This window comes from Eumetopias jubatus, unplaced genomic scaffold (genome assembly GCF_037043125.1).
Source record: "Eumetopias jubatus isolate StellerSeaLion01/CBP00866 unplaced genomic scaffold, mEumJub1_p1.0 scaffold_1, whole genome shotgun sequence".
NCBI classification, from domain to species: domain Eukaryota; kingdom Metazoa; phylum Chordata; class Mammalia; order Carnivora; family Otariidae; genus Eumetopias; species Eumetopias jubatus.
The window spans coordinates 76484802-76510137 of record NW_028274807.1 but is presented as its reverse complement, the minus strand read 5'-3'; the positions used below and the strand labels follow the sequence as shown (position 1 = coordinate 76510137).

Below are 25336 nucleotides of genomic sequence, written 5' to 3'. Positions count from 1 at the left end.
TTGCATTGCAATATGTTGCTGCATTAGACAGACTCATGCAGCAAAGAATGAGGCCTCCTCCAGGCAACGATCAACTAGGAACTGAGGACCACTGTCCACTAAGACTTTATGAACCAAATTCTATCATATGAGCTTGGAAGAAGATAGTTCCACAGTCAAGCCTTGGAAGAGACCTCAGCCCTGATCAACAATTTGAAGGAAGCCTGTCACAGACCCTGAAGCAAGGGACCCCATCAAGCTACCCCGAAATTCCTGACCCCCAGAAACTGGGTGATAGTGAATGTATGTTATTGTAAGCTGCTACATTTGTGCTCCTTTTTTTTTTTTTTTTGGTAGCAATAAAAAAACAGTAGACTCGCCCTCTCCCCAACAGGACCTCTTAACATAAAACACAGGTTATTTGGAAAGGTTGCTCTAATCTATATAGCTGATTAAGAGCCATAGCCAAATTAAGGCAGTTTCTCAAATATTTGGAAAAGTAAACTGCGTATTCCATTCCCACTTAGAAAAGTAAAAGAGATGTTCCTTCAACAAGAAAGACAAAATACTTGTTGGTTCACTGAAAAGCATTTTCTAATATAAAAGTCAAATAGAAATGGATGACAGACCAAGGGTTTAGTAAACTGGGTCGGTTTCTACTATGTCATATTTTTTCCTTTCCTCTCTTGAGAGTATATGAACTTCAAATATAATTACCCTATTTTCAAAAGACAACTTTAACAGTTACTACAACCAAAACATTTAGAAAAATGCCTACCGTTCTGTATAAGTATTTGCTATTACTATGTTGATTATTTAGTATTATAGTAACATATGCCTGGTCTATTGGGTTAAGTTCTGAGTGAAGCATCTTAATAAGCATAAAGGAGTATATTTTAAAAAAGGCTACTGGGATATTGCCAATTCCTCCAGTCACACCACATGGAACGTACTAAGATCAGGGGAAGGGACGGAGTGCAACACGAGCCTAACTACCTACCCACTCACAGCTTCAGGCAGAATCTGCTAGAAACCTGCCTTTCATGTAGTTAACACAATCACCACTGAGCATAGACTTTTATACAGAGGTTTCCCACACATGCATTTCACAAACCACAGCCAACTACCCACCCACTAACCAAAAGGAAAAAAGAAGAAGAAGAAGAAGGAGGAGGAGGAGGAGGAGGAGGGGGAGGAAAAACAAACCCTGCCATTGAAACACTCACCTCTACCAGCCTACAAATGACTAGCAGCACACCAGACAGAGGAAAACATTAAAATAAAAATAAAACTGTAGTCCAATAAGTTGTGGTTCCTGGGGCCTGATCTGATGGCTTCGGCCAACTCCTAACCACAGCTCAAGGAGATTTAGCTAAACAACTTAACTCTTCTCTCATTCATAAAGTATGTGCCTGGCTCGGACTCTCCAGTTGCAATAAAGAGGGATCGTCTAGGAAAATACTCCTTTGTGCTCACCGCCTGTGGCTCACCTGGCAAGAAGCAGCATTTTACCATAAATATTACAGAGTGACACAAGTCACAACAGGCATGTGCTAAGTAACAAGTCCTTATGTGAGCACAGCCCATAATGGTCTACAGAAGACTTTTCACACCGTTCCTCAGCAAAAGGTCGCTGTCCTTCTTTTACAGCTGAGGCTCACAGAGCCCAGAGACCTCACGTCTCCAGGTGTCCATCACATCAAGTACATCAGACTAACAATCCTGGAAACTCAGATTCCTGATTCCAAGTTCAATGTGATTTCTACTATACTGACTGGGATGATTATGGAGAAGTACCTTTGGAAACTGGCAGTTGAAAAGAGAATGGATAAGTGATGGGTGTTTTTGGTTTGAGGATATGCTTATTCCGTGGATTGGAGTCCGTCTGGGACGTGGTCTTGGGTCACTCCCGTAATGCTTCTGAGCCGTCCAGTGTGAATACTACTAATTACTGTTAGGTAACCAGAGTAGATGACAATCCCTTTGTGGAAGAGCACAAAAGCTGAAATATATTCTACTCTGTGAAGCATGCACCCTTTCTTGCCTCCCTGACATCTGCTTTCAGCCAGACTAAGATAAAAAAGTGTTTTCTGGTTGGAAATTTGGCTCTGTCTACCACTGTTCTTAATTTAGAAACTATTCAGATCTCTCGTGACTCCACAGAAGGCTTTCCAGTGGTTTCCAGAGAACATCCTAAGATGCAGTCACCCATTCAACTAAGCAAATTCTACAGAAATGATAGACCTTGGTGCCCAGCCAATCACAGTCTCTCCCTATCCTGTGTAGTCTCCTACTCTATTCTTCATATTAGTCTTCTTAGTCAGCTGCTGTATATCAGAGTCCCAGGGAGCCAGGGGAAAAAAAAAAAAAAAAAAAAAGCTTTGACATCTGGCAACCATCCTGGAGTTTCCCAAACCTTTACAGCAAAGTGCTGGCTTATTGGCACGTACTTTCTAGGTGATTTCTCAGCTTAAAAAGCAACACGAACTCTGGCTGACCATGAAACTCTCTGGCCTTTGTAAAACAGCTTGGGCTTTGTGGCTACAAACTGAGGTCCAGGTCAGATTAGATGAGCATTTTATCCTGTTTACTGCCTCAAACTGACTTAGAAGCTGAGGAAGGAAAGGGCTGGGAAATGTGAGAGCTGTAGAGAACCAGAAGTTTTCAAATCAGCTGGAGGAATGTGCTGACACACTCTCTTGTCGGGGAAAGGAGTACTGTACTCCTTCTCAATGCAGGTTTCTAAAACCTTCTTATCTTGCCATTATTTAATCAATAAAGGGTACACTTTGGATCTCTAGACACTTTTATGTTCCATCTCCAGGTGAGTAGGAGAAAATGGGATCTGGATTCAAAAGCCTAGGTTCGAATGCCTGCTCAACCCGTTATGAGCTATGAGACACCGGACATGTCACTATATCTCTGTGAGCCTCAGTTTTCTTGCCTGTGAAGTGGAGGCACTTGTCTCGCATGATGCTTCCAGTATTCAAATGGAGTGTGTGTAGATTTGCCTGAGGAATTATAAAATATACAGATACCATAATAATCGTTAAGGATCACTACTGAGTTAGTACCACTACTGCTAATAATTTATTATTACAACAATGTTTAGCTGTATTTAGAAACTACTTTTGACAACGTTCGACATATGTTTCCGCGAATTTTGATCTGACGTAAGTATATCATGTTCTGCTCTCTCCATCTCTGTGCCTTTGTTCCATTGTTTTATCCACTAAGATGGGTCCCTCCACACCTCTGTCAATTCAATTTAAATTCTACTTATCCCTCAGAGTCCTGCTCAGATATATGTGCCTCAAGCACCGTAGATGAACTCATCTAATATCCATGTGACCTATCTCTTCGAGTTCCTCTGATGTGCAATCTATTCCGCACTAGCTAGCACTCACTCACTAGGTGACAGAAGCCCCGTGACCTCTCCAAACCTCAGGTACTCAACTGATCATTCAGTCCCTGCCTGGTTCGCAGAACTCCTGTGGGAAACAGATGAGGGAGCGAATTTGGAAGCACTCTTGTTGGAAACCAAAGGCGATGATAAACAAATCTGAGATACTGTTTTTAAGCCTTGCTTTCAAAACGTTACGAAATGTAGTTACTTAATCTTATTCTTTAGTTTCCAGAGAAAGTGAGCTCTTCCTTAATTTAAATAACAACTAGCCAACTCCCACCTCCTCTTTTCCCTCCTTTAAGTAAAAGTGCACAGATACTTACCCTCTCTTAAGTCTCGATCTATCTTGGGTGATGACCTTTTCCCCATTGACAGTCCATGAACTTCTGCCCCTTCCACGTTCACTCCTGAAGGGACCCTGCCCATTAAAAACAGTTGAAATGGAATTTCTCACTGAATGAGGATGTTCAAAGACAAAGGACACCTTACTCAGGTAGTCTTCTTAGCACCTTTTTTTTACAGTTAATTGTATCCATAACTTCACCCCACTGAGATTAGAAATTAAGTCTCCAAAGAGCAGAAAAAAATTATCATGTGCATCTTTATAACGCTCAGTGTTGTATTTTTGTCTTGAGCATAGAGTGCATCCCAAACAATGACTGAACTGAAATAACCCATGACCTCGGGTAGTGTTTCTTTACTATTCCAAGAAAGAAGACACAAGTTTCAAACTTGGCAAACATACAAATCACAGCATGATATCCGTTCAATACACACAGAGTGAACAAATCCAACTGTGCATGTCCACTCTTGGCTCTCTTGTAATAAATTTAGGCCACCCAGGGATGAGGCCCTGATGTCTAGTGAAAGACCATAAGATTTTGAAGAGGAAGATCTTGATCCACCAGTCCCTTGTGGTGACACTCTAAAAGAGTCCTTTGCCTTGTCAGAAGCTCACTTTCTGAATTTGAAAATGTACAGGCTAGACCAGGTCAGCTCAAACATGTAACTCTGACATTCTATGATTCCTCAAACTGCTCATAACATGCAAATTGATTTTTTTACTTCTATCATTCTAAAAAATGAGGTCTCTTCATTTCTGATTGAGTTAATGACACCTGATATTTTAGCTTGCAGTGAAACTCTTTGAGCTTCCTGCTTCCAAATGTAGTAAGGGAATTCAGCATTAACAAGAAAAAACTAAGCTCTATTCTATTAATCAAAAACAGAGTCCACAGAATGTGTCACCTTTAGAGATCACCTGATCCAACCCCTTACTTGGAGGAAAAACGTAAGATTGGAAAGGATGACAAGGCACTCAAGGTCACACAGAAGTATATAGGAAGAGTGGGGACCAGAAGGCTGAGTTCCTAATTCCCAGTGTGGAACTCATTTAACTATCTGTTTTTACCTATTCCGTAGAGCTAAGGTCCTGCTAGTGGGTATGACTCTAAGTACTTCTTCTCATTAGAAGTAAACAGATTGTATTCTGAATGAAGGACTCACCGATTCTCATCGTGTCGTCCTCCACATCGGATCCAATAATTCTGTTTTAAATTAAAAACAAACAAACAAACTCAGTAGCTTTGTCACTAAAATATAATGCACAGAAAGAAAATATACATTTAAAACACTCAGAAGACCTAAAACATTAGGAAACTTGCATACTGTGTCAAGAAACAATACTTTTTTAATTAATAAAAAGAAGAGCTAAAGCCAATGCAATTTTGGCAAAGAAGAAATGATGCACAAATGGGTTTTCAAAAATAGCATGGAATTAGCTTAAGTATTTATATTTTTTGTCCAAGAAGTGATTTGGAATTTGGTGTCAGGAGGACACTTAAAAGATCATTCAGTCCAACTCCCTTATGTTTTGTGAATAAAACAAACAAAAAAGTTCAGCTTGATTAATCATCTGTGTAGGATCATAAAGTAACTTTTTCTGAAGTTTCCTGGGAGAATGCAATTAAAAAAATAATAAGTAGGGCTGGGTATAAGCATATTAGAAATGTTACTGAGAATTAGTATACTTAAAAATTATCCTAATTTTTAAAATATGCCAATAAAAACATGACATAACTAAGACAGAAATGAAAAAATGTTATAAATAAGATATATTACAAATAGTGCTTTTTATAAACATATGATAGGTACATATATGAAGAACATATAGTTAACTAACAGATAAATGAAAAAAAGGCAGGTCCAGACAATTCAAATCACAGGAAAAGTAATTAATGACAACATGTGAAAAGTTTATTTTTGTTGGTCATCAAAGGAATACAAATTAAAACAACGATATACCATTTTGTACATAAGAAATATGAATGATTTTTTAATGTTATTTCTCATTGCTGAGATGTTTATTGTCAACTGGTACTTTTATGCATTTCCAGAACCAGTGAAGGTATCCGAAAACTCCCTTAGAAAAGCAATTTCAAGAACTTTTTAGAACTTCTCATATCCTTTGATGGCAGAATAATCCCATTCCTGGTAATTTATTCAAAGGGCATAGTTCAATACAAAGGAAAATGCTTCATGCATTAAATATGGTAGAAAACATCAGAAACAAATCAAATATTCAGTGTCAGGAAAAGAGTTTATTTATTGCACAACAATTCTATATATGTAGCTAAAAATCATTTTAAAAGCTGTAAAAATGTAGAAATCGCTATGATACCTTAAATAAAAATCAGAATAGAAATCTATCTATACCATAGTACTAGTTGGGCAAAAGGTGTGTCTTCATATGAGGAATGACTAAAAGCCTCCATAGACAAGTGGAGAAAAGTCAGCATGATGAATAGTACAATTGAGACTGATTTTGTTTTGTATGAAGTCTTTTTAGTTTTTAAAACATGTAAGAGAAATACAAAATGTTGTATCCAGTATTTAAGACATAAAACAATTGTGAGGCAAATGCATCAGGTACAAAACACTTCTCTTCCCCCCAGATATATTTGCTTTTGACTTTGGATCTCAGTGATATGGAGATCTATTAAAGTCTTTTAATGTTTATCATATATTGAGTAAATACCCACCCCCACTTCCCCGGGTTTTGTTAATACAAGGCAGGAAATAAGGCTTTTCAGTAAACTATATGTTGGCTAACTGAACATAATTGTTTTAAAAAATAATAAATAAATAAAACTGGCAAATGGAATTAAAAAAAGAATCTTCAATAAATCAAGCTGGGAAATAAAATCATAAATAAGAAGTCCACTGAGTATTCTTTTAAAATACATTTCCTCTTCCATCATTGCTCTTACCGGTTCTGTGTATGAAAATCCCAGACCCTCTGCAACTGATTTTATTAGTTCTGATTCCATTTTATGACGCTTCACGAACATTGCCAAATCCTAGAGGAAAAAAAACGAATGAAAATTTATATTTAAATAACAGTTAAGAAATATAATAAATGTTTGAGTGGAAATATTTTTCAATAGACAGTGACAAATGAGCTAAAAAATATTCACTGCTGCAAAAAAGTCTCCATCTCAACAGATTTTCACAAGCTCTCATGTAGGAAAAAAATATGCTTCTGGAATTAATAATTAAAGTACAAAAGAACTGCATTCTAGAACCTTGACTCAATGGCTAAATATCTTTAAGAGCAGTGCTACATTTTTACCAATTCTGCCCAGAGCATCTAGCAGAATGCAGTTTCTTCTCAGGACCTTGGTCTCACCTCTCTGGCCTCAATGGATGCTGGGTCACTGGTGTCATCTAGGAGACTCTCATAGTAATCCACATTGTCTAGGACATCCTCATCATCTGGATGGAGGAGAAGATAGGCCTTGGCACACTCCAAGGCTTTCACATATTCACCAACTGAAAGACCAAGGAGTTGTAGTATTAGAGTCAGGCGAGGTCCATCTAGGGGATTTTTTTAACTGATTTTTTTAAGATTTTATTTATTTATTTGAGAGAGAGAGAGAGCACAAGCAGGGGAAGTGGCAGGCAGAGCGAGAGGGAGAAGCAGGCTTCTTGATGAGCAGGGAGCCTGATGTGGGGCTCAATCCCAGAACCCTGGGATCATGACTTGAGCCAAAGGTGGATGCTTAACCAACTGAGCAACCCAGGCGTCCCCCATAGAGGATTTTTAAGAAATACTTTAACATGTCTGTGGGAGGTCAGCATTAAGCATGAATAAGAGGGAAGATAAGGTGAGCCAAATAGCATACACAAAAATAGTCACAGGTAAAAACAGATTCTCAAATACGGAGAACAAACTGATGAGGGGAGGTGAGTGAGGGGATGGGGGAAATTAAGGGGATCTAGAAGTACAAACTTCCAGTTATAAGATAAATAAGTCACAGAGCTAAGTCACCTATAGCATGGGGAATACAGTCAATAAGATTGTAATAATGTTGTTTGGTGACAGGTGGTGACTACACTTATCATGATGAACCCTGAGTGATATACAGGATTGTTGAACCATTATGTTGTACACCTGAAACTAATATAACACTCTGTGTTAATTATATTTCAAAAAAATAGCCAGACAAAAGGAAGGACATGATTTCAGGTGTTTAAAAGGTACTATCTTTGGTCTGCTTTGGTGCTAGATGTTTTGCATCAATTATTAAAAGTTTCCACCTGAAGATGTTTGTTGACAACTTACATTATTTAATACAGATGAGCAGAGCAGAATTTTGGGAGTTAATTCTGTTTTTATACTGAGTTTGACAACATGATATCGAAAACTGATTTCAGCAATCCCAATCCTATTAATTGCTTTTAAACATAAGGAAAGATGCTCAATCTCTCTTTCTCAATTAGATAAATAGAAATTAAAACTCTACTGAGATAAAAATTTTCACCTAATGGATTGGGGAATATCTAAAATTTTCGCAATATATTGTTGATGAGCAATGAAAAATGTACTATACATGGAAGAAAATTGGGTAACATCTATCAAAATTTTAAATGAATAAATGATTCCACACAGCAATCATACTTCTAGAAATTCATCCTATAGATATTCATGTGTGGATGTGAACTAACTTACATAAAATATTACTCATTTGATCCTTGACTGAAATACCAACCAGTGACTAATAACACAATGCCCATGAGTAAGGAGACACATAAAATAAATTATAGTACAATGATATGTGGATGTAAAGAAAAATTAATGAGGAAGATCTCCATGTACCAATACAAGGTTAAACCATACAAAACTGTCAAAATTTGGCCTTTACTGACCTAAGCAAATAGTCATTTCATAGGTCCAACCTACTAAAAAAATATTTTTCAAAATTTTATTTTTAAGTAATCTCTACACCCAACATAGGGTTCGAACCCACAACTCCGTGATCAAGAGAAGAAGCTCTACCGACTGAGCCAGCCAGACACCCGATATATTATTATTATTTATTATTATTATTATTATTAGAGAAAGAGAATCTTAAGTAGGCTCAATGCCCAGCACAGAACCTGATGTGGAGCTCAATCTCACGACCCTGAGATCATGACCTGAGCCGATATCAAGAACCGGATGTTTAACCAACTGTGCCACCCAGGTGCCCCTTCCCCACTCATATGTATTATTAAGTGAAGAAAGCAATGTAAAGAACAGTGTAAATAATATGCTACCTTCTGTGTATAAGAAGGCGAAATAAGTTGGGGTGTGTGTGTGTGTTTTAAATAAACATAAATCAGAAACTGGGTTGAAGGACATGAAATTGGGTTGCAGAAAAAAGCAAGAGAGGGATGCTTTCATGATATTTGGTCTTTGAACTTGTGAATATATGACCTTTTAAAATTAAGTTGAAAAATCATGTAAAATGTCAGTCTAATAAAACTTTCAGGACATTATCACAGCATTTGCCCACTTGTGGTTTTCACCTGCTCTCCTTGGCCTGAGTTGCGGTGATGTGAAATGAGAGAGAAGAAAAAAAAAAAAAAAAACCCTAAACCCCTATTGCCTCAGTGGTAAAGTGGAAATGCAGAGGAAAATTCAATGTCTGTAATGATGAACGACACCCCTTCCCCAAAGGTATTCCGGGACGATCCACACTTTACCTCGATAGTAGGCAAACTGTAGGTAGTCATAATGCAGGGGAAGAAAGTTCTCAATCGGAGAGAGGCGACCAGGGCGAGTTGCAAGCTCCCTCACGCATTCGTGCTGACAGACCAGCACCTGCATATAGTGATCTGGAAGACAAGAGTGAGAGGTGGGTCCCTCCCGTCTGCTGGAGTGTCTAGACTTCAAGGTCAGAGCCCCAGGGACACAGGGCATTCCTCACCTCGCCACACTCTTAGTGCCATCTCATTAACTTCACTTCATGAGCAGAAACCTTCACAAAGGAAGTAAGTGACTTGCCAAGGCTTCCTGATCAGTGATCGCTAGAATACTTAATAGTAGATTCCCAACCTTGTGGCCCCTGGCCTTTCCTCCAGGCAGCACTTTTGGCTGCTGTTCCCCTTTTTCTACATTTCCTGAAAATGACACAGGCCATCTCAGCCCACCCATGCCCATCTGAATAGATGCCTTTCCTATTGAAGAATTCCGGGGCCTCCCTTTGGGTACGTTGGGTGGCTTGAAGTGACCTGGCTTGGGATCAGACATTTCAGATCCTGGTTATGCTAAGGAGCAGCTGAGAGAAAGGACTGCCATGCATACGGGGAGCTTTTTCTCCTTGTTAACATTTTCAAGAACTTTTCCTAAAAGGGAAATAGAAACTATATATATATGTGTATATATATATATATATATACACACACACATCTATTTATCAGGAACCTATTCTACCCAATTACAAAATAGTCCATCCCCTGAACATTGGAAATTCTAATACTGTAGGACTAAAATAGGATATGGAGGAAAGCTCAAGAATTTAGATACACATTCTGCCTCTTTCTCTTTGTTCTCTTTTCTTTGTCCCCATCCTTTTCACTGTAAACAGGTGAGGATTCTCAAGTGTAGGGTTGTCACACTCCCTTTAGCTCTGGGCTCTTGCTCATCCACAAATGAGCTGAGGAAACTAAAGTAGCTAATGTCCCAGAGAAGCAAACACATCCTACATTTTGCTCCAACATTGATTTTTACAAGGAAGATGGAGATAGTCTTCTCCAGAAAGAGAAGATTTTATTCATGCTTGTGCAGAGCAGACTTTCTTGAGAATGATGATAAAACCATCTGACTTAATGACTTTACACTTTAATTTACCACAACTGCCTCCTCTCAAAGGTTCTCTGTTAAGCAGAGTTTGGCTTGCCTCTTGATGACTTGAAGAGGGATCCGAGAGCACAACAGAAAGGGCATGTGTGTTTTCTGGTGTGTAGGCAAATGGGCCAGTTTTTGCATGACCTGGCTAACTCAACCCAATGCAGCACAGCTAACAGAATCCTTACAATCCATTGGTTCTTAACTGCAGCTGGAGGATGGGAGGGGAAGAAAGAGTTCTGTTTATTTGTTTAACATGTAGAAATAAACAACTATATAAATAGCCAATAAATAGCTGTTTTATTTCTTATGAAAACGACAAACAACCTTCAACTGTTTTCTCCTACTTAGCTGGCCATTGGCATTCCTCTTTACCTTTTAACACACACTCCTCCTAATTCCAAATGACAAGCAAAAGGAAGAGGTGGAAAACACACCCAATAAGAATCCAAAATCTGAATGAAGATATTTTTCAACAGAAGATATACAAAGAGTAACAAAATGAGAGTCACAAAATGATATTCTTTAGGGCTTCAACAAGCACAGCCGGTAATAAATAACTGCATTGAGAAGCCATTTGTATTTTTAATGTTCGTCTAACTCTAAAATTCAAATATTCTGGCTTCCTAAATACATTCCATATTTTATTTTTTCATTAATTTTTAAAGATTTTATTTATTTATTTGTTACAGACAGAGAGAGAGAGAGAGAGCATACAAGCAGGGGGAGCGGCAGGCAGAGGGAGAAGCAGGCTCCCCGCTGAGCAATGAGCCCAATGCGGGACTCGATCCCAGGACCCCGGGATCATGACCTGAGCCGAAGGCAGACGCTTAACCGAAAGAGCCACCCAGGAGCCCCAAAGCCAATTTCACTTTTAATTTAGAACAGTTTTGTGGGGGGTTTTGTGGGGTTTTGGGGGGTTTTCTTCTTACTATTTTATTTATTTATTTGACAGAGAGAGAGCAGAAGCAGGGGGAGGAGCAGAGGGAGAAGGAGAAGCAGGCTCCCTGCCGAGCAGGGAGCCAGATGTGGGGCTCAATCCCAGGACCCTGGGATCATGACCTGAGCCAAATGGCAGAGGCTTAACTGATTGAGCTAGCCAGATGCCCCTTAGAACAGTTTAGAACCAGACAAGCATTTACAGAGTTATGATAACACATTTTATAAGTTGTATTTCTTGTCTCCTTTCTATATCAAATGTTATTGTCGAATTACTGTGATTTAATAAGTTTGAGATCCAAGACACTTGTGTGGGAATACTTTTTAAAATTTCCTTCTCATAATAAATTGGGTATCTGTCAAATTCTCAAGAAGACTTGCCATATTTCTGTAATATATAGTATTTGATTGAGCTTCAGGAGCCATGACTTTTTTAAAATCACTTTTCTTTATTGGAAGTGGGGGTATGGTGGTGATAGTTGTATTAAGTATTAAGAGCCTTTAGTTAGGAGATCTCTATTCTTTTCCAGCAACCAACATGCTCTGGTGACCTCAAGCAGATTGCTAAATGTTATTCTGGGGGAATCTGTCAGTTTTCCTAAAGCAGATGTAGGACACTTGCCAAAGCTGTTTGGTGGCCGTTGGTAGAGGCAAGTGTAGAGGAGATGCAGGGGGTAGAGACAGGGCACATATCCTTACACAACTACAAGATAATAAACTATAATAAAGGAAAAGCATTCCCAAATAAAAGATTAAGTGTAAAGAAATACTTAACAGCTGAAATGTGAAACACACATAAAAATGACATTGGTATCCATCAATCACATTTCAGATTAAAAGGATTAATAATACTCACTGTTTTAAAAATATAGGTCATAATCAAAAACTAATGATGTAGTGTATGGTGATTAACATAACAATAAAATTATTAAAAAATATAGGTCATAAATTGTTAAGGTCTTTGAGAGGGACAATTAGAAAACATCTTTCAAAATTTAGATTAAGAAGTAGACTGAAAATCAATTTGTTGGATGACCTAGTTGTCATCCATGTTGCCACGTACTCAATTACAAAACCAACTTACTTCACCTAAAATCAATACCAATATCTGAATTATTGAGGACTTTTTTTGCCAAAGGTTTTGTTTTGCTAGACCTCTGGCAGAGTCATTTCCCTGCATTTGTGTGAGTACTGTTCATCAAATGTCATTTAGTGATTTGCTCGAGGTCACCAGAGCATGTTGGTTGCTGGAAGAGAATAGAAAGGGGATGAAAATATACACAAGTGCATAATCCTGAAAGTCTTTATGAAAGGTCTTGAGTTTTATTCCAAGTGCAATGGAAGCCTTTGGTGGGGGGGGTGTTCTGTGAACATACTTTCTTTTTTTTTAGACCGTTTTGTCTGCCTACAGAGTAAAACCTCATCAGGACAGGAGGACCAGCTAGGAGACTATCACAGTGGCTTTGTTAAAATATACTGTGGATTTGAACCAGGGTGGTAGCAAAAAGGATGGAGAGAACCAGGGAATCTTACAGGCTCTCAGGATGTACCTATCAGAGTTTGGTAACGAATCAGAGGAGAATAGGAATTAAGGGAAATGTTGGATTGGAAGATAATTTTTTAGGACTTAGTTTGAACTGCTAGGTGAGGGGTGATTTTCATGGAGACCGAAAACACTGGGATTTGGGGAGAGCAAACTCACTTCCTTAATTTGCCATTCTACACCTACCTATAGGTGAAGTTGAACATTGTTTTTTGTTTTTTGTTTTTATATTTATAACTTAGAACTCAATATGCACTCAGCAGATATTTGTGAAACATTTATTACTGAATAGGTTATCCTTTGCCCATTTTTCACTTATGTAGACCTTAAAATATGCACCCTAGACTGAGAAAAGCATCGATTTGATTCCCAGCTTCACCTTAATCACATTGCTCTGAGATATAAATTCCTCATCAAAAAAAAGAAGACAGTGGATAACAATACCATCTACCTACCAGAAGTTGTTCAGAGGATTAAAAGATATATAAATATGTAAAATGCTTTGTATATTGAAACTGCTATATATATGTTGGTTATTATTATGACTACCAATAAATCAGAAATAAATTACTACTAATAACAATAATTTACAAGTTTTGCTTAAATATTATGGATATTAACTCTTTGCCTGTAAATGTTTTGCAAGTTTTCCACTTGTCATTTGTATTTTTTGTATTTTAAATCTTATGTAAAGTCTATCTTTTTCCTCATATTTCTTGTCTTTTGTCATGCTAAGAACTAGTTTTCCTCTCCTCCCATTATACACATATTTTCTTGAATTTTCTTCTTCATTTTTTTAAAAGATTTATTCATTTCTTTTATTTTTTTACTGTGTTTTAATTTTTTTATGTTATGTTAATCATTGGTTTTTGATGTAGTGTTCCATGATTCATGGTTTGCATATAACACCCAGTGCTCCATGCAGAACGTGCCCTCTTTAATACCCATCACCAGGCTAACCCATCCCCCCACCCCCCTCCCCTCTAGAACCCTCAGTTTGTTTCTCAGAGTCCATAGTCTCTCATGGTTCGTCTCCATTTTAAAGAGAGAGTGAGAGAGAGAGTGGGAACACAAGTGCATGCACAGGTCGGGGAGGAGCAGAGGGAGGGAGAGAATCTGCTGAGATCATGACCTGAGCCAAAAATCATTTGTCAGACCCTACCAACTGAGCCACCCAGGCACCCCTCTTGCATTTTCTTCTAACAGTTTTATTTTCACACCTATATTATTAACATAAATAGAATTTATTTTTGTATGTTTTTCATATGCTTCCCACCATAAATGGTTAAGTAGCTAATCTCCCCAATTAATGTATAATTCACATTACCTACTATTTTAAATGACATTTTGTAATATATTAAGTTCTCATAGATAATAAAATCCTCTTTTAAGTAACTGAAGAAAACTATACAAAAGTATTCATTACTACATTGTTTATAATAATGGAAACCTGTAACTTCTTTAACATTCATCAGTAAAGGGACTTGTCAAATTAATTATGCTTTCCCCATATACTGGAACATCACACAACCATTTAATACAATAAGGTAGACCTACATGTATTACTTACATGAAAAGAAGTCCACATTATATTGTTAAGCATAAAATAAAACAAAAACAAAAATATGCTCAAAATCAGTATTCATAGTACTGTCTCATTTTTATAAAAAAAGAAATAATAACTATAAGTAAATACAGAAACATTTACATATGCATCTGAAAACGTTTAGGAGCACAGTCACCAAAACTTAAAATACGTAGATTTATTTACAGGAGATAGGATGGGTTACATATATCTTTCAGTTTTTAGAATTTAAACTTCTGTGTTGTTGGAATAGTTTTACAGACTGCATTTCCTATGAGCAGGAAACAAATAAAGGAAAAAAATCAGCTTTACCTGCAATGGCTTCATAGAGACCAGCTTTGTACCCTAAGTACTCATACTCTTCAAATCTATGAGGCCCCTCACACAGGGCTCTGCACTCTGTATCTTCATTGAAATATTCTCTGAGAGCTTGCTCAAAGTACTTGATAGCAAGCTCAAAGTCATCAGCCTCATAATGTTTAACTCCTGCACTGTAACTCTCCTGCAAAGAAGCAGAAAAAAAAAAATATATATATATATATATACATATGTATTTATTTTTTCCAAAGAGCACCTGTGGGGCACTTGAATAGCAGGATTCAGGCAGACTCAGGATCATTTGGGCAGGGGGGCACTGGGCTCTTGCGTCGTGGAAAAATAATGAAGGGTTTTACTGGGAGATAAAAAGTAACTTCTCTGGCTTCAAGGAATTATAAATAAGAAAGGAGTTACCAAGCAAGCTGAATGCTGTGGCACCAGTCAATTTCATATTCTTCCTGAATACAAACATGCAAGACAATATTTTCTAACCCCATCTGAATATAGGTATGGGCATGCACCAAAACCCAGGTAAATTGATGTGGGTGGCCATGACACATCCATTTTCCAGTCCTGGCCCAATTTAATAATAATAATAATAATAATAATAATAATAATAAGGTTTCTATTGAAAATCTTCTCTTATCCTGTTCTTCAATCATCTTGGAAGTCACATGTCGGGAATGGGGATATCTCCAATTGAAGAAAAAAAAAAAAAGCCCTTCCAACTTATTGTGATTTCAAGTAAGCTTTCATTTAAGTGAAAAATTATGTAAATTATGTAGCTTTAAAATACCAGAATTTGAAAAGTACAGGTACAATGGAAAACCAATGGACTGGGATCTGGGAAACCACAGCGTGACCTGAGCAATTCATACTGGCTTCAACTCCCATGTATAAAAATTAAAGGGTTGGAGGTAGCTCTGAGGTTTGGAGGAGGTGACAGATGTTTATATCATGTTCTCCTTTTCACCATATCATACTGCTTTTCTAAGGGCATTTTCACCTTCTCTCAATTTTTTCAACCCTGATATTGACAATATTTCATCTGTGAACTCCGAAAGCATACAACTGTTCCCATATTAGAAATCAAGAATAAACCCAAGACACCCATTCACAGGAATCTGCTTTGAGTCCAGTGAAACTTAGAATCACCTAGCTCCTTCTGGTTAGGGCAAGGAAGGGTCCCCAGCACTCACCAGATGCGGTTTGGCTTCTAGATCTACCAACTGGAGTGCTTCAACGCCTGCCATCGTTCTGTAATTCTCGATGTTCTGCTGCATTTCCATGTGCTCAGGGTTGGCCATGAAAAATGTGTGGGCTGCTTCCACTGCCTTTTCCAGCTGGTTAAGCTAGGGAGAAAGAAGAGGACCAAATGAAGGCAAACATTTCTAACCTGGCTCAGTACTAGTCCCAGGGCTAATGGCTATAGTGGCAGGGCCAGCTTCCAGCTTCCATTCACTATGTGCAATCTCCATACTATAAAGTGGGAGGTTAATAAACAAGGCTCCTATAATGATATGTGGATATTCAGGTTCTGGTGAAAATAGCTACATGTGCTCTATTCCAAGTTCATTCTTCTCCCACTCTTTTTTGAGCCATCTACATTTCTGGGAAATTGAATCTTTCTGCTTCTGTTTGTTTCATGATTAATCAAAACATAAAGCTGCCAAAGCTGTGCCACCTCTAATTCATATTTTTGACATTTCTTTTATTTTCTCTTTTCTTTTTGTTCCTTTTGCCTTTGATCCTGACAATGGCAGTATAAACAAACCTATGCCTTTCCAAAGGACGGGAATGAGCCTACCTCCCACTCCACTACATTTATCAGGCTTTAGAATGTGAAGAATACCAAACTAAAAGGATTAAACTGTTCCAATGCATAAGAAATGCTGGATACAACACATAAAATGCTTTACCACATTCCTTTGATTGAAATGTTTGATTCCAGACTTACAACGTTGATGCTCATTAATACAAAAGGAAGAATTTTTAATAACCATTACATAGACATGACAAAATCTTCTCCTAAACCACACAATACACTGTTCTCTGTAAATGCAATGATGCATTTTTTAACAAAATAGAATTAAATTTATTCGATTTAGGACATTGTGCTCTGTGCTTTAGACATAGAGAATGTTTACAGACAGATCTGTTTGCCCCATATCAGAAAAGTGAATATTCATATTAATAATCTTTTTCATGGTAAAATCCAAATTACGTTTGATCTATTTTGGAGTATGAAGACATGAAAACTCGTTATTAAAAAGTAAACATAAAATCATGGAACAGCATATCAGATTCAACAGAGTCTGTTTTTGACAGTCTCGCCACTCAGGTATTAGTAAGAAATAGAAGTACTTGAGTTCCCCAACCTGAGATCCTTAACTTTTTCTAATAATAGTAAAACCTTCCCTTTTCCCCTTGAATTTGCATACTCTTAGCTACTGGTCTTCCTTCCATTAAATCTTGCCTTGTCAGCTTTCCCTGCCATTTTTACCTAGGTCCTCAATTCTGTGCTCCCAGAATGATTGTGGCTGGCAAAATCACTAATTTTGGATGTGGTTTCTTTCTTAATTTACATTTTCTCAACTTCTCACTCACTCAATATGAATTGTATGGACATCTACACAGTGATGAGTATATAGGTATAGAAGAAAAACAACAGGTTCTAAACTAGGTGTGTGTCTACACTTACTGATCAAGTAAACCTGAAAAAAGTCATTTAAACATTTATGGCTCAGTTCTCCTTTAAGAAAAAAAAATGCTCATAAAAACCCCACACTACCATCTACTGCATAGGATTTCAGAAGGATTTAATTATGTAAAATATACAACTGTGCTTCAGAAATCACTAAAATCCTTAAAAAATAAACAATATAATACAAAAGAATACAATTTATAAATGATCTATCCATTTCAAAGATGTAAATAACGATAGTATAAGATGAATGGATAATGAAGATGTGGTGTATATATACATACACAATGGAATATTACTCAGCCATCAAAAGAAATGAAATCTTGCCATTTACAACAATGTGGATGGAACTAGAGGGAATTATGTAAGTGAAATAAGTCAGTCAGAGAAAGACAATACCATATGATTTCAGTCATGTGGAATTTAAGACACAAAACAGATGAACATAGGGGAAGGGAAGGAACAAATAAAATAAGATGAAAATTGAGAGGGAGGCAAACCACAAGAGACACTGAACTCTAGGAAAAAACTGAAGGTTGCTGGCGGAGAAGTGGGTGGGGGATGGGGTAACTGGGTGATGAGTATTAAAGAGGGCACTTGATGTAATGAGCACTGAGTGTCATATGCAACTGATGAATCACAAATTCTACCTCTGAAACTAATTTAAAAAAAAAGGAAAAAAATGATGATGGTATAATCTATAACTCCCCTGCACACATAATTTATGAGGACATAGTAAGGTCTTTGTGGTTGGTGGAAACTGTCTTTTGTTAAGAGCAGAACTATAAATTTTGAACAAAACAGATTAGCACTGATACACTCTGGTTCTATAGTGCAAGTCATTAAAATTGATAGAACATAAACTTATGTTTTTCACTTTCTTACCTTCATCTTTTACTCAGCCTGTTCCACTGATTGAGAGAGCCTCTGTCCTTTGGTTTTCTCTTGTTGAAACCTAACATATCCCACAAAGCCAAGCCTAAATCCTGCCACTCTATGAGATCCTTTCTCAGCACCATAGCTACATTCAAGTATAGCAATACCATTGTATCCTTATTCCTCTATGAGCACTTATCATACTCTGCTGTGCATTGTACCTCCCTGAGTATATTCGTTTTTTCTAGGAGAGCTCTATGAGAATAGGGATGAGATGACTTTTTTTGTCTCTTTGTTTTCCACCTACTTTACATATAGATGATGTCTATGATATGTCTGAAAAAAGAGGAAAAAAGAACTTTTTTAAAAGAATTTTTTATTCATTTGAGACAGAGAGATACAGAGAGAGAGAGAGAGAGAGAGAGAGAGAGAATAGGAGCAGTGGGGAGAGGCAGAGGGAGAGGGAGAAGCAGACTCCCCGCTGAGCAGGGAGCCCGACGTGGGGCTCGATCCCAGGACCTGGAGATCATGACCTGAGCTGAAGGCAGACTCTTTACCATCTGAGCCACCCAGGAGCCCTGGAAAAAAGAACTTCTAACAAGTAAAGCTTTTGCACACAAATCAAAAAGTGTATTACATGTGAGTGTGCTTCATAAGCTCTACTAGACTAAAAGGATAGTCAGTTTAATAACAACATCTCCAAAGTCACCATTCACACTGAGAGCTTCCAATACTGATTATCAACGAAGACTATGTTTCAATAACTCTTGAAAACTGTCAACCCCCACTGACAAGTTGACAAGGTTCCTTTTCTTAAATTTTACCACAGTTGTTGGGTTTTTGGTTTGGTGTTTTGTTTTGTTTTTGTTTCTTTTTGCATATTTGATGTTTTCCCCATTTTTTTTTTGTTTTCTCCATTTATAACCCAGTATTGAGCATCCTATCATCTTCCCCAATATAAATAATAAGAAGATTCCATGATTTAAAGTTAAACCATAAAACTTATTCATAACTGGTCATGGCTTTTAAATCACTGTGAGCCAGTTTAGGAAACTAGAATTGGCTGCCAAAGTTGATAAAACAAGCCATTATTTTAACTGGAATCTTGATATCTTTGTACTCTATTTTAGAAATCAGATAGACATATCTGAAGTGGTAGGAAAAGGCCAGGTGAACACGTGTATGCTGCATATAATGCCATATTTGGGGATGGAGAGTATTATAAGGCCTTGTAAGTACTAGTTTTCAGTGAAGGAAGGATCTACCCACCACTTCACTGAAACAAACAAAAAGCAAACTGCCCTGAAAGGCTCCTCACTGGACTTCCTTTAAGACCAAAATAAAATAAACCACAGGAGAGGGTAACTCTATACATTAGAAAAATACTTTGCAAAATAAAGAGCAACTGAGGAAAGGGGAATGATTTGAGGACAAGATGGTATCAAACTTTGAAGGGAGCCGACTGATCTGTTGAGATACGAGAAATACTGGCCAGAAATGCCTTCAAGATGCACTGGGTCATTTCATTTCAGGCTGTGAAGAACTAAGGCAAACATTTTCTCCTGCCAGATGAGAAGCAGGATTGTACGTGGCAGTCATACTGCATGGAAAAAGAAATGAATGCTGATTAAATCAATACCCTGCTGACATTCACAAGTTACTCTTTCCGCTGGTGAGTGAATGAAATTCTTTTGACACACTAATAGTTTTCCCCATAGCTTCTTTATTAAGAAGCATTTCAAAAGGACACATTGACTGTTTAGAAACCTCCAGTAGCTATCCATTGACCACAAAAGAGATTCCAGAAATTATGTACTATGACATTCACAGCCTCCAGGATTTGGCCTCAACTCACTTTCTAGCAGAACTTCCTCATCTCTGCCATTATGCAAACTCTTCCCAGAAAGTTTCTAGAAGAACGTCTCTCTTTTTTTTTTTTAAGGTTTTACTTATTTATTTGAGAGAGAGAGAGAGCGCGAGCACTGGGGGGTAGGGGGAAGGAAGCGGAGGAAGAGGGACAAACGACTCCACGCTGAGCAGGGAGCCAGATGCAGGGTTGGATCCCATGACCCTGAGATCATGACCTGAGACAAAATCAAGAGTCAGATACTTAACTGATAGAGCCACCCATGCACTCCTAGAAGAATTTCTAGATGTTTTATAATTTACCACCTTCTTGTTCAAGAAAATACACATTAGGCCCAGAGCTCCAGTCATACCCAAATTCTTCATTTCACTCATTCACTTATTCAGCAAATATTTATTTTGTACTGAATTGGTGCCACACACTGTGATAGTTGAGAAGAATACCTACATGGCAAAAGCAAAGACCCTGCTTTCTAGATCCTTACAACCTCATCGAAGGGGACAAGTCTAAAGTAAGTCAGTCATTAATTAAATTAATTTCAGATTGTGCTGAATGCTATAAAGAAATAAATGAACTAACAACACTGTAAGAGCTGACTGGGGTGGGAATGGAAGCAGGACTCTATTAGGTAAATTAGTCAAAGAAGGTCCCTCGGCTATGGTATTTTTCCGCTGAGACCTAAATATTGAGAAGCCAGTCATGAGCAGAATGGGAGGGAGAACATTCCAGCCAAAAGAAAGTCAAGTGAAAGGACCCTTTCCTGGCAAAAAAAAAGTCAAGTGGAAAAAGCCTTGACATGTTTTAAAGAAGAGCAGAGACTAAAGAGAGATATTTGAAGAGCTGGAGAAAGATCAACCACTCGTAGGCTATGGTAGAGTTTCTCCTAAGTGCAAGAGGAAAACTTTAAAGAATTTTAAACAATATCTGATACACATTTTAAAATGACAGTCCAGGGGCGCCTGGGTGGCTCCGTTGGTTAAGCATCCAACCCTTGATTTCAGCTTAGTTCCTGGTTTTGGGGTCGTGGGATTGGCCTGTGTGTCAGAGCCTGCATGGGATTCTGTCTCTCCTTCTCCCTCTGGCCCTCCCTCCACTTGCATGTGCTCTCTTTCTAACATAAAATAAAATAAATAAATCTTTAAAATAAATGAATAAGGTTAAGCGTCTGCCTTCAGCTCAGGTCATGGTCTCCATGTCCTGGGATCAAGTCCCACACTGGGCTCCCTGCTCAGCGGGGAGTCTTCTCCCTCTGTCCCTCCCCTGCTCTTTCCCTCTCTCTCAAATAAATAAAATATTAAAATAAATCAATAAATCAATAAAATGACCATTCAGACTGCTATGTGGAGAACAGATCTTTATTAGAAGGCAAGAGAGCACGGCAGTAACTCAGATGAGAGATAATGCTTTTACTTTCAAATTAAAAACAGGACAAGCATGGGTCAGTACCCTGCCTTTTCCCCCCTCTCTCTTCCATTCCTTTCTCTTTCTCCCCATTTTCCGATTCTTGCTATAGTGATGTTTCTCAGTTCAGACACATAGTACACAAGAAAACAGTTCTAAAATTTCCAAACATAGTTTAGGGAAAATATGCAAGTTCCCTGTCTTCTGAAATAAGAGAAATATGAAGCTCAAATATTCTGAATATGAAATGTAGGACAGCTTGTAAGACATATGCAAGAAAGCAGATTCTAAAGCACATTTAAAAATATAAAGAACACTGCACTTCTGAGACAGATTATTTAGGATCACTTTCTAGCTTCTGAAGTCGTTTTATATAGTCAAGGTAAGCCATCAAGCCCAAAATAAGTAATTTCCATTCTCTTCTACTCAAACATCCACATTTTCAAGAAAGAAGGGAATTCTCTCTCTGCTTTCACCACCCTAACTTACAGAATTCATCCAACATCATGCATTACATTTTGATGAAGTGCTGTATTTTTTTGCCTTGGCTCTTTACTTAAATTTTACAATATAGCAACTTTAGAGAATTTTTAACCCCATATGAGGTCTCTTACCGACTGAAAAGCAAGTAAGTAAACACTAAAGACATCCTGTTTCTAGGCCACAGCAGAATTTTTAAGTTTTAGTTAGCAACATAAACACACTAGCTGGAGGAAAAGGAAGTCACTAGATTATGGCATGTACATCAGGCTAAACACTGAAAATTCATGGGCTAAAAACTAAATGTTCTTTTATGGAGCAGAAAGGATTTTTGTCTTTTGGTGATTTGTTTGTTTAATACATTAAAGAATTCACCCAGGGATGCCTGGGTGGCTCAGTTGGTTAAGCATCTGCCTTCGGTTCAGGTCATGATCCCAGGGTCCTGGGATTGAGTCCCACATCAGGCTCCCTGCTCAGTGGGGAGCCTACCTCTCCCTCTGCTTGTCGCTCCCCCTGCTTGTGCACACTCGCTCTCTCTCTCTCTGTCGCTCTCTCTGACTAATAAATAAAATAAAATCTTTAAAAAGAGATCTATTAAGTTTTGAAACAAAATTTGAAAGCAATGTTTAAACTACTGGATTAAACTAAATCCTATGAATTACAGTGCTTCAAATGTAAAGACCAGGCTGTTAATGAGAATTCAATTTTATTTTAGAAAATTCCTACACATTTCCATATAATGTAGTCAGATTTTGAGAGAGTCAAAAAATAGCTATATGAAAAACAACTTTGCATTCTTATTTCACAATCTCTGGAGATGTTACTTTCCCTTAATGTTATTACTATAACTTGTAAAAAGACCCATACATGGAATTCTTTGTATAATTAAGTTATAGAAAGCAATTGCTTGTTTCTCTTGACAAATTTATAAAATTAATTTTACCAGACATTTAGGACTACATAATATAGTGCATTGCCCTTTTCGTCTAAGAAGCTCAGAGCTAAATTTTATTCTCAAATACGGTAACTGTATTATGCTGGGTTTTTAGTATATCAAACTAAAGATGGTATATTTCTCTTTTTCTTTGACTTTGTTTTTTATTCCATTTCAAAAATCTAATGATACAAATAATTGCTTTTGCTCAGTAATTCAAAGTCCTTTTGGACACAGGAGAGGTATAATTTATTCACAAGATAAACCCTTGCAGTAAGGGACATTTCTAGTAATTAAATTCTTTCCTACATCTTAATGTAGAGTATTTAAAATTTCTAGCTTTAAAGAATACACATTAATTCACAAGTTAGGTGCTTGTGTTAATGTAGAAAATGAACTTATCTTTGCATTTATGGAATGTTAGTCTTAAATGTAGTCATGGATATAAGTAAATATTTATAGCTTTCAAAATGCTATTTGGTAAGGATTAGATGGGAAATGACATTTCTAAAGAGTAACGTTTTCTCTGTGGAGTAAGCTGGAAAGGAAAAATATGTATTTTTAAAGCATTTTCTTTTGCCAAACTGCTTATACTCTTTCCTTCAATCACTTATGGTTCTGGGTCGGATTAATAGACTCTTGCTCTTTGTAAACACTGGTAAGTTTCAAGTTGATGTTTACAACTTAATGTTAAACACTAATGGTGAGTAGCCACTGTCAAATGAGGTTAACCTCATGAGCTCAGTGCAACAACAGATCCTATCAGCTGACTTTGCTGGAAGGTTTCTTATCTAAATAAAAACCATCTTCCAGGGTCAGGAAAACACTAAAGTGAAGAAGCAGGACTGTTAAACATACCATGTCAGATTAGAGACTATTTAAAACAAAAAAGTCCTTGAAGTTTCTGAAAAAGAAGAAAACCTCAGAATATTAGCCAAAAAATACGTGTGTGCTTAATTGGACAAAATCCCCTGAGCCATCTGTGGACTGTATTGTCTAACTTCCTAACAAGAGGACAGCCAAAACTTGGATGCTCCCTGGTAAGGAGAGAGTATACTGTCTTAGTGATGGAATGTGGGTAAGTCATCTCTGCCACAGAGCCAATGAAACTAGCATGTGTGGCTTATTGGTATGTTACTGTTGTTTTTGGTTCTAAACATGAGGATAGGATAAGATTGAATAACTGGGCAGGCATCTAAACCTCTGCAGTATTGTCCAGAAGGCTCCCTTGAGGTGTCAGAGGATGACTAATGGTTACCGAAAAGAAGGTTCGGGCCAAGATCTATCTGACATTTGCTTCCTGCTACTGTTTTTGGAAACACAGCTTTAATCTTCTTCAGAAATTTCTTTGAAGGGCCGATGTCCCTCATTTTGTATTACAGTTTTGCCAGCATCCCATGACTATTTTAGTGTCATCCCTTTAACTGGTAAAGAATCTTACTCGTGTCTGATTATAAAAAATAAACAGAAATCCAATGTCCCCCCTTTTGTGAGCTCAGAACTGTTTTCCTCTCCTTTGTGACCCCCATGTTGATGAGCATGATCTTGTTTGTGAGGTTAAGCAGAATTTACCCTCCGTACTGTTGTATAGTTTGCAAAGCACTTCACAATACAACTAAGCAAAGTAAAAGCAATAACGATCATTTATTGAGTGACTACTCATTTCTTATTTTGAAATTCTTCAAAAAGCTAGAGGATGAATCCCCTACCTCACCTCGGGCGCAGTGCAGAAGGACTTGACCATTATTTTACAAGGGCACATTATGATACAAACAGTGAGCCGTAGCACCATGGAGAAGCTAGTGCTGGGATAGACAGAGTGGCCCTTAATGAACTTCCCGGTATGAAAACAAATTTTGTTGTTATAACAGTTCACTCATGCTTTGCTTCTGCCTGGTTTTCATTATGATAAATGGAGATGAATGTTGTCTTTCCCTAGTGACCCATTAAAAAAAGTTCTAGCTGGTCATGACTTCCCTGGAGCCAGCAGCCAGCTCCCTAATTGCTCACTCCCAGAGTGATGTCTCTGCAGTCATTGGCAGCCAGAACACATTGCCCCCTCCCCGAACTGTATAAACTTCCAATCGTTTGACATAATTTGTCAAATATGATTGCAAAATGCAATTAACCATG

The 25336-nt window shown here is 37.7% G+C and overlaps 1 protein-coding gene across 1 annotated transcript in view; it reads right to left on the bottom strand.

Annotated features, from left to right (window-relative positions):
• Positions 1 to 25336, bottom strand: part of P3H2 (prolyl 3-hydroxylase 2) — a 149571-nt gene that overhangs the window by 14481 nt on the left and 109754 nt on the right. Inside the window, exons 2-8 of the mRNA XM_028101107.2 lie at positions 16141 to 16293; positions 14936 to 15125; positions 9413 to 9544; positions 7074 to 7216; positions 6655 to 6744; positions 4892 to 4932; positions 3709 to 3803 (exon numbers count right to left, since the gene is read on the bottom strand). Of these exons, the coding sequence (XP_027956908.1) occupies positions 3709 to 3803; positions 4892 to 4932; positions 6655 to 6744; positions 7074 to 7216; positions 9413 to 9544; positions 14936 to 15125; positions 16141 to 16293 (844 nt within the window). The remainder of the gene's footprint in view (positions 1 to 3708; positions 3804 to 4891; positions 4933 to 6654; positions 6745 to 7073; positions 7217 to 9412; positions 9545 to 14935; positions 15126 to 16140; positions 16294 to 25336) is intronic.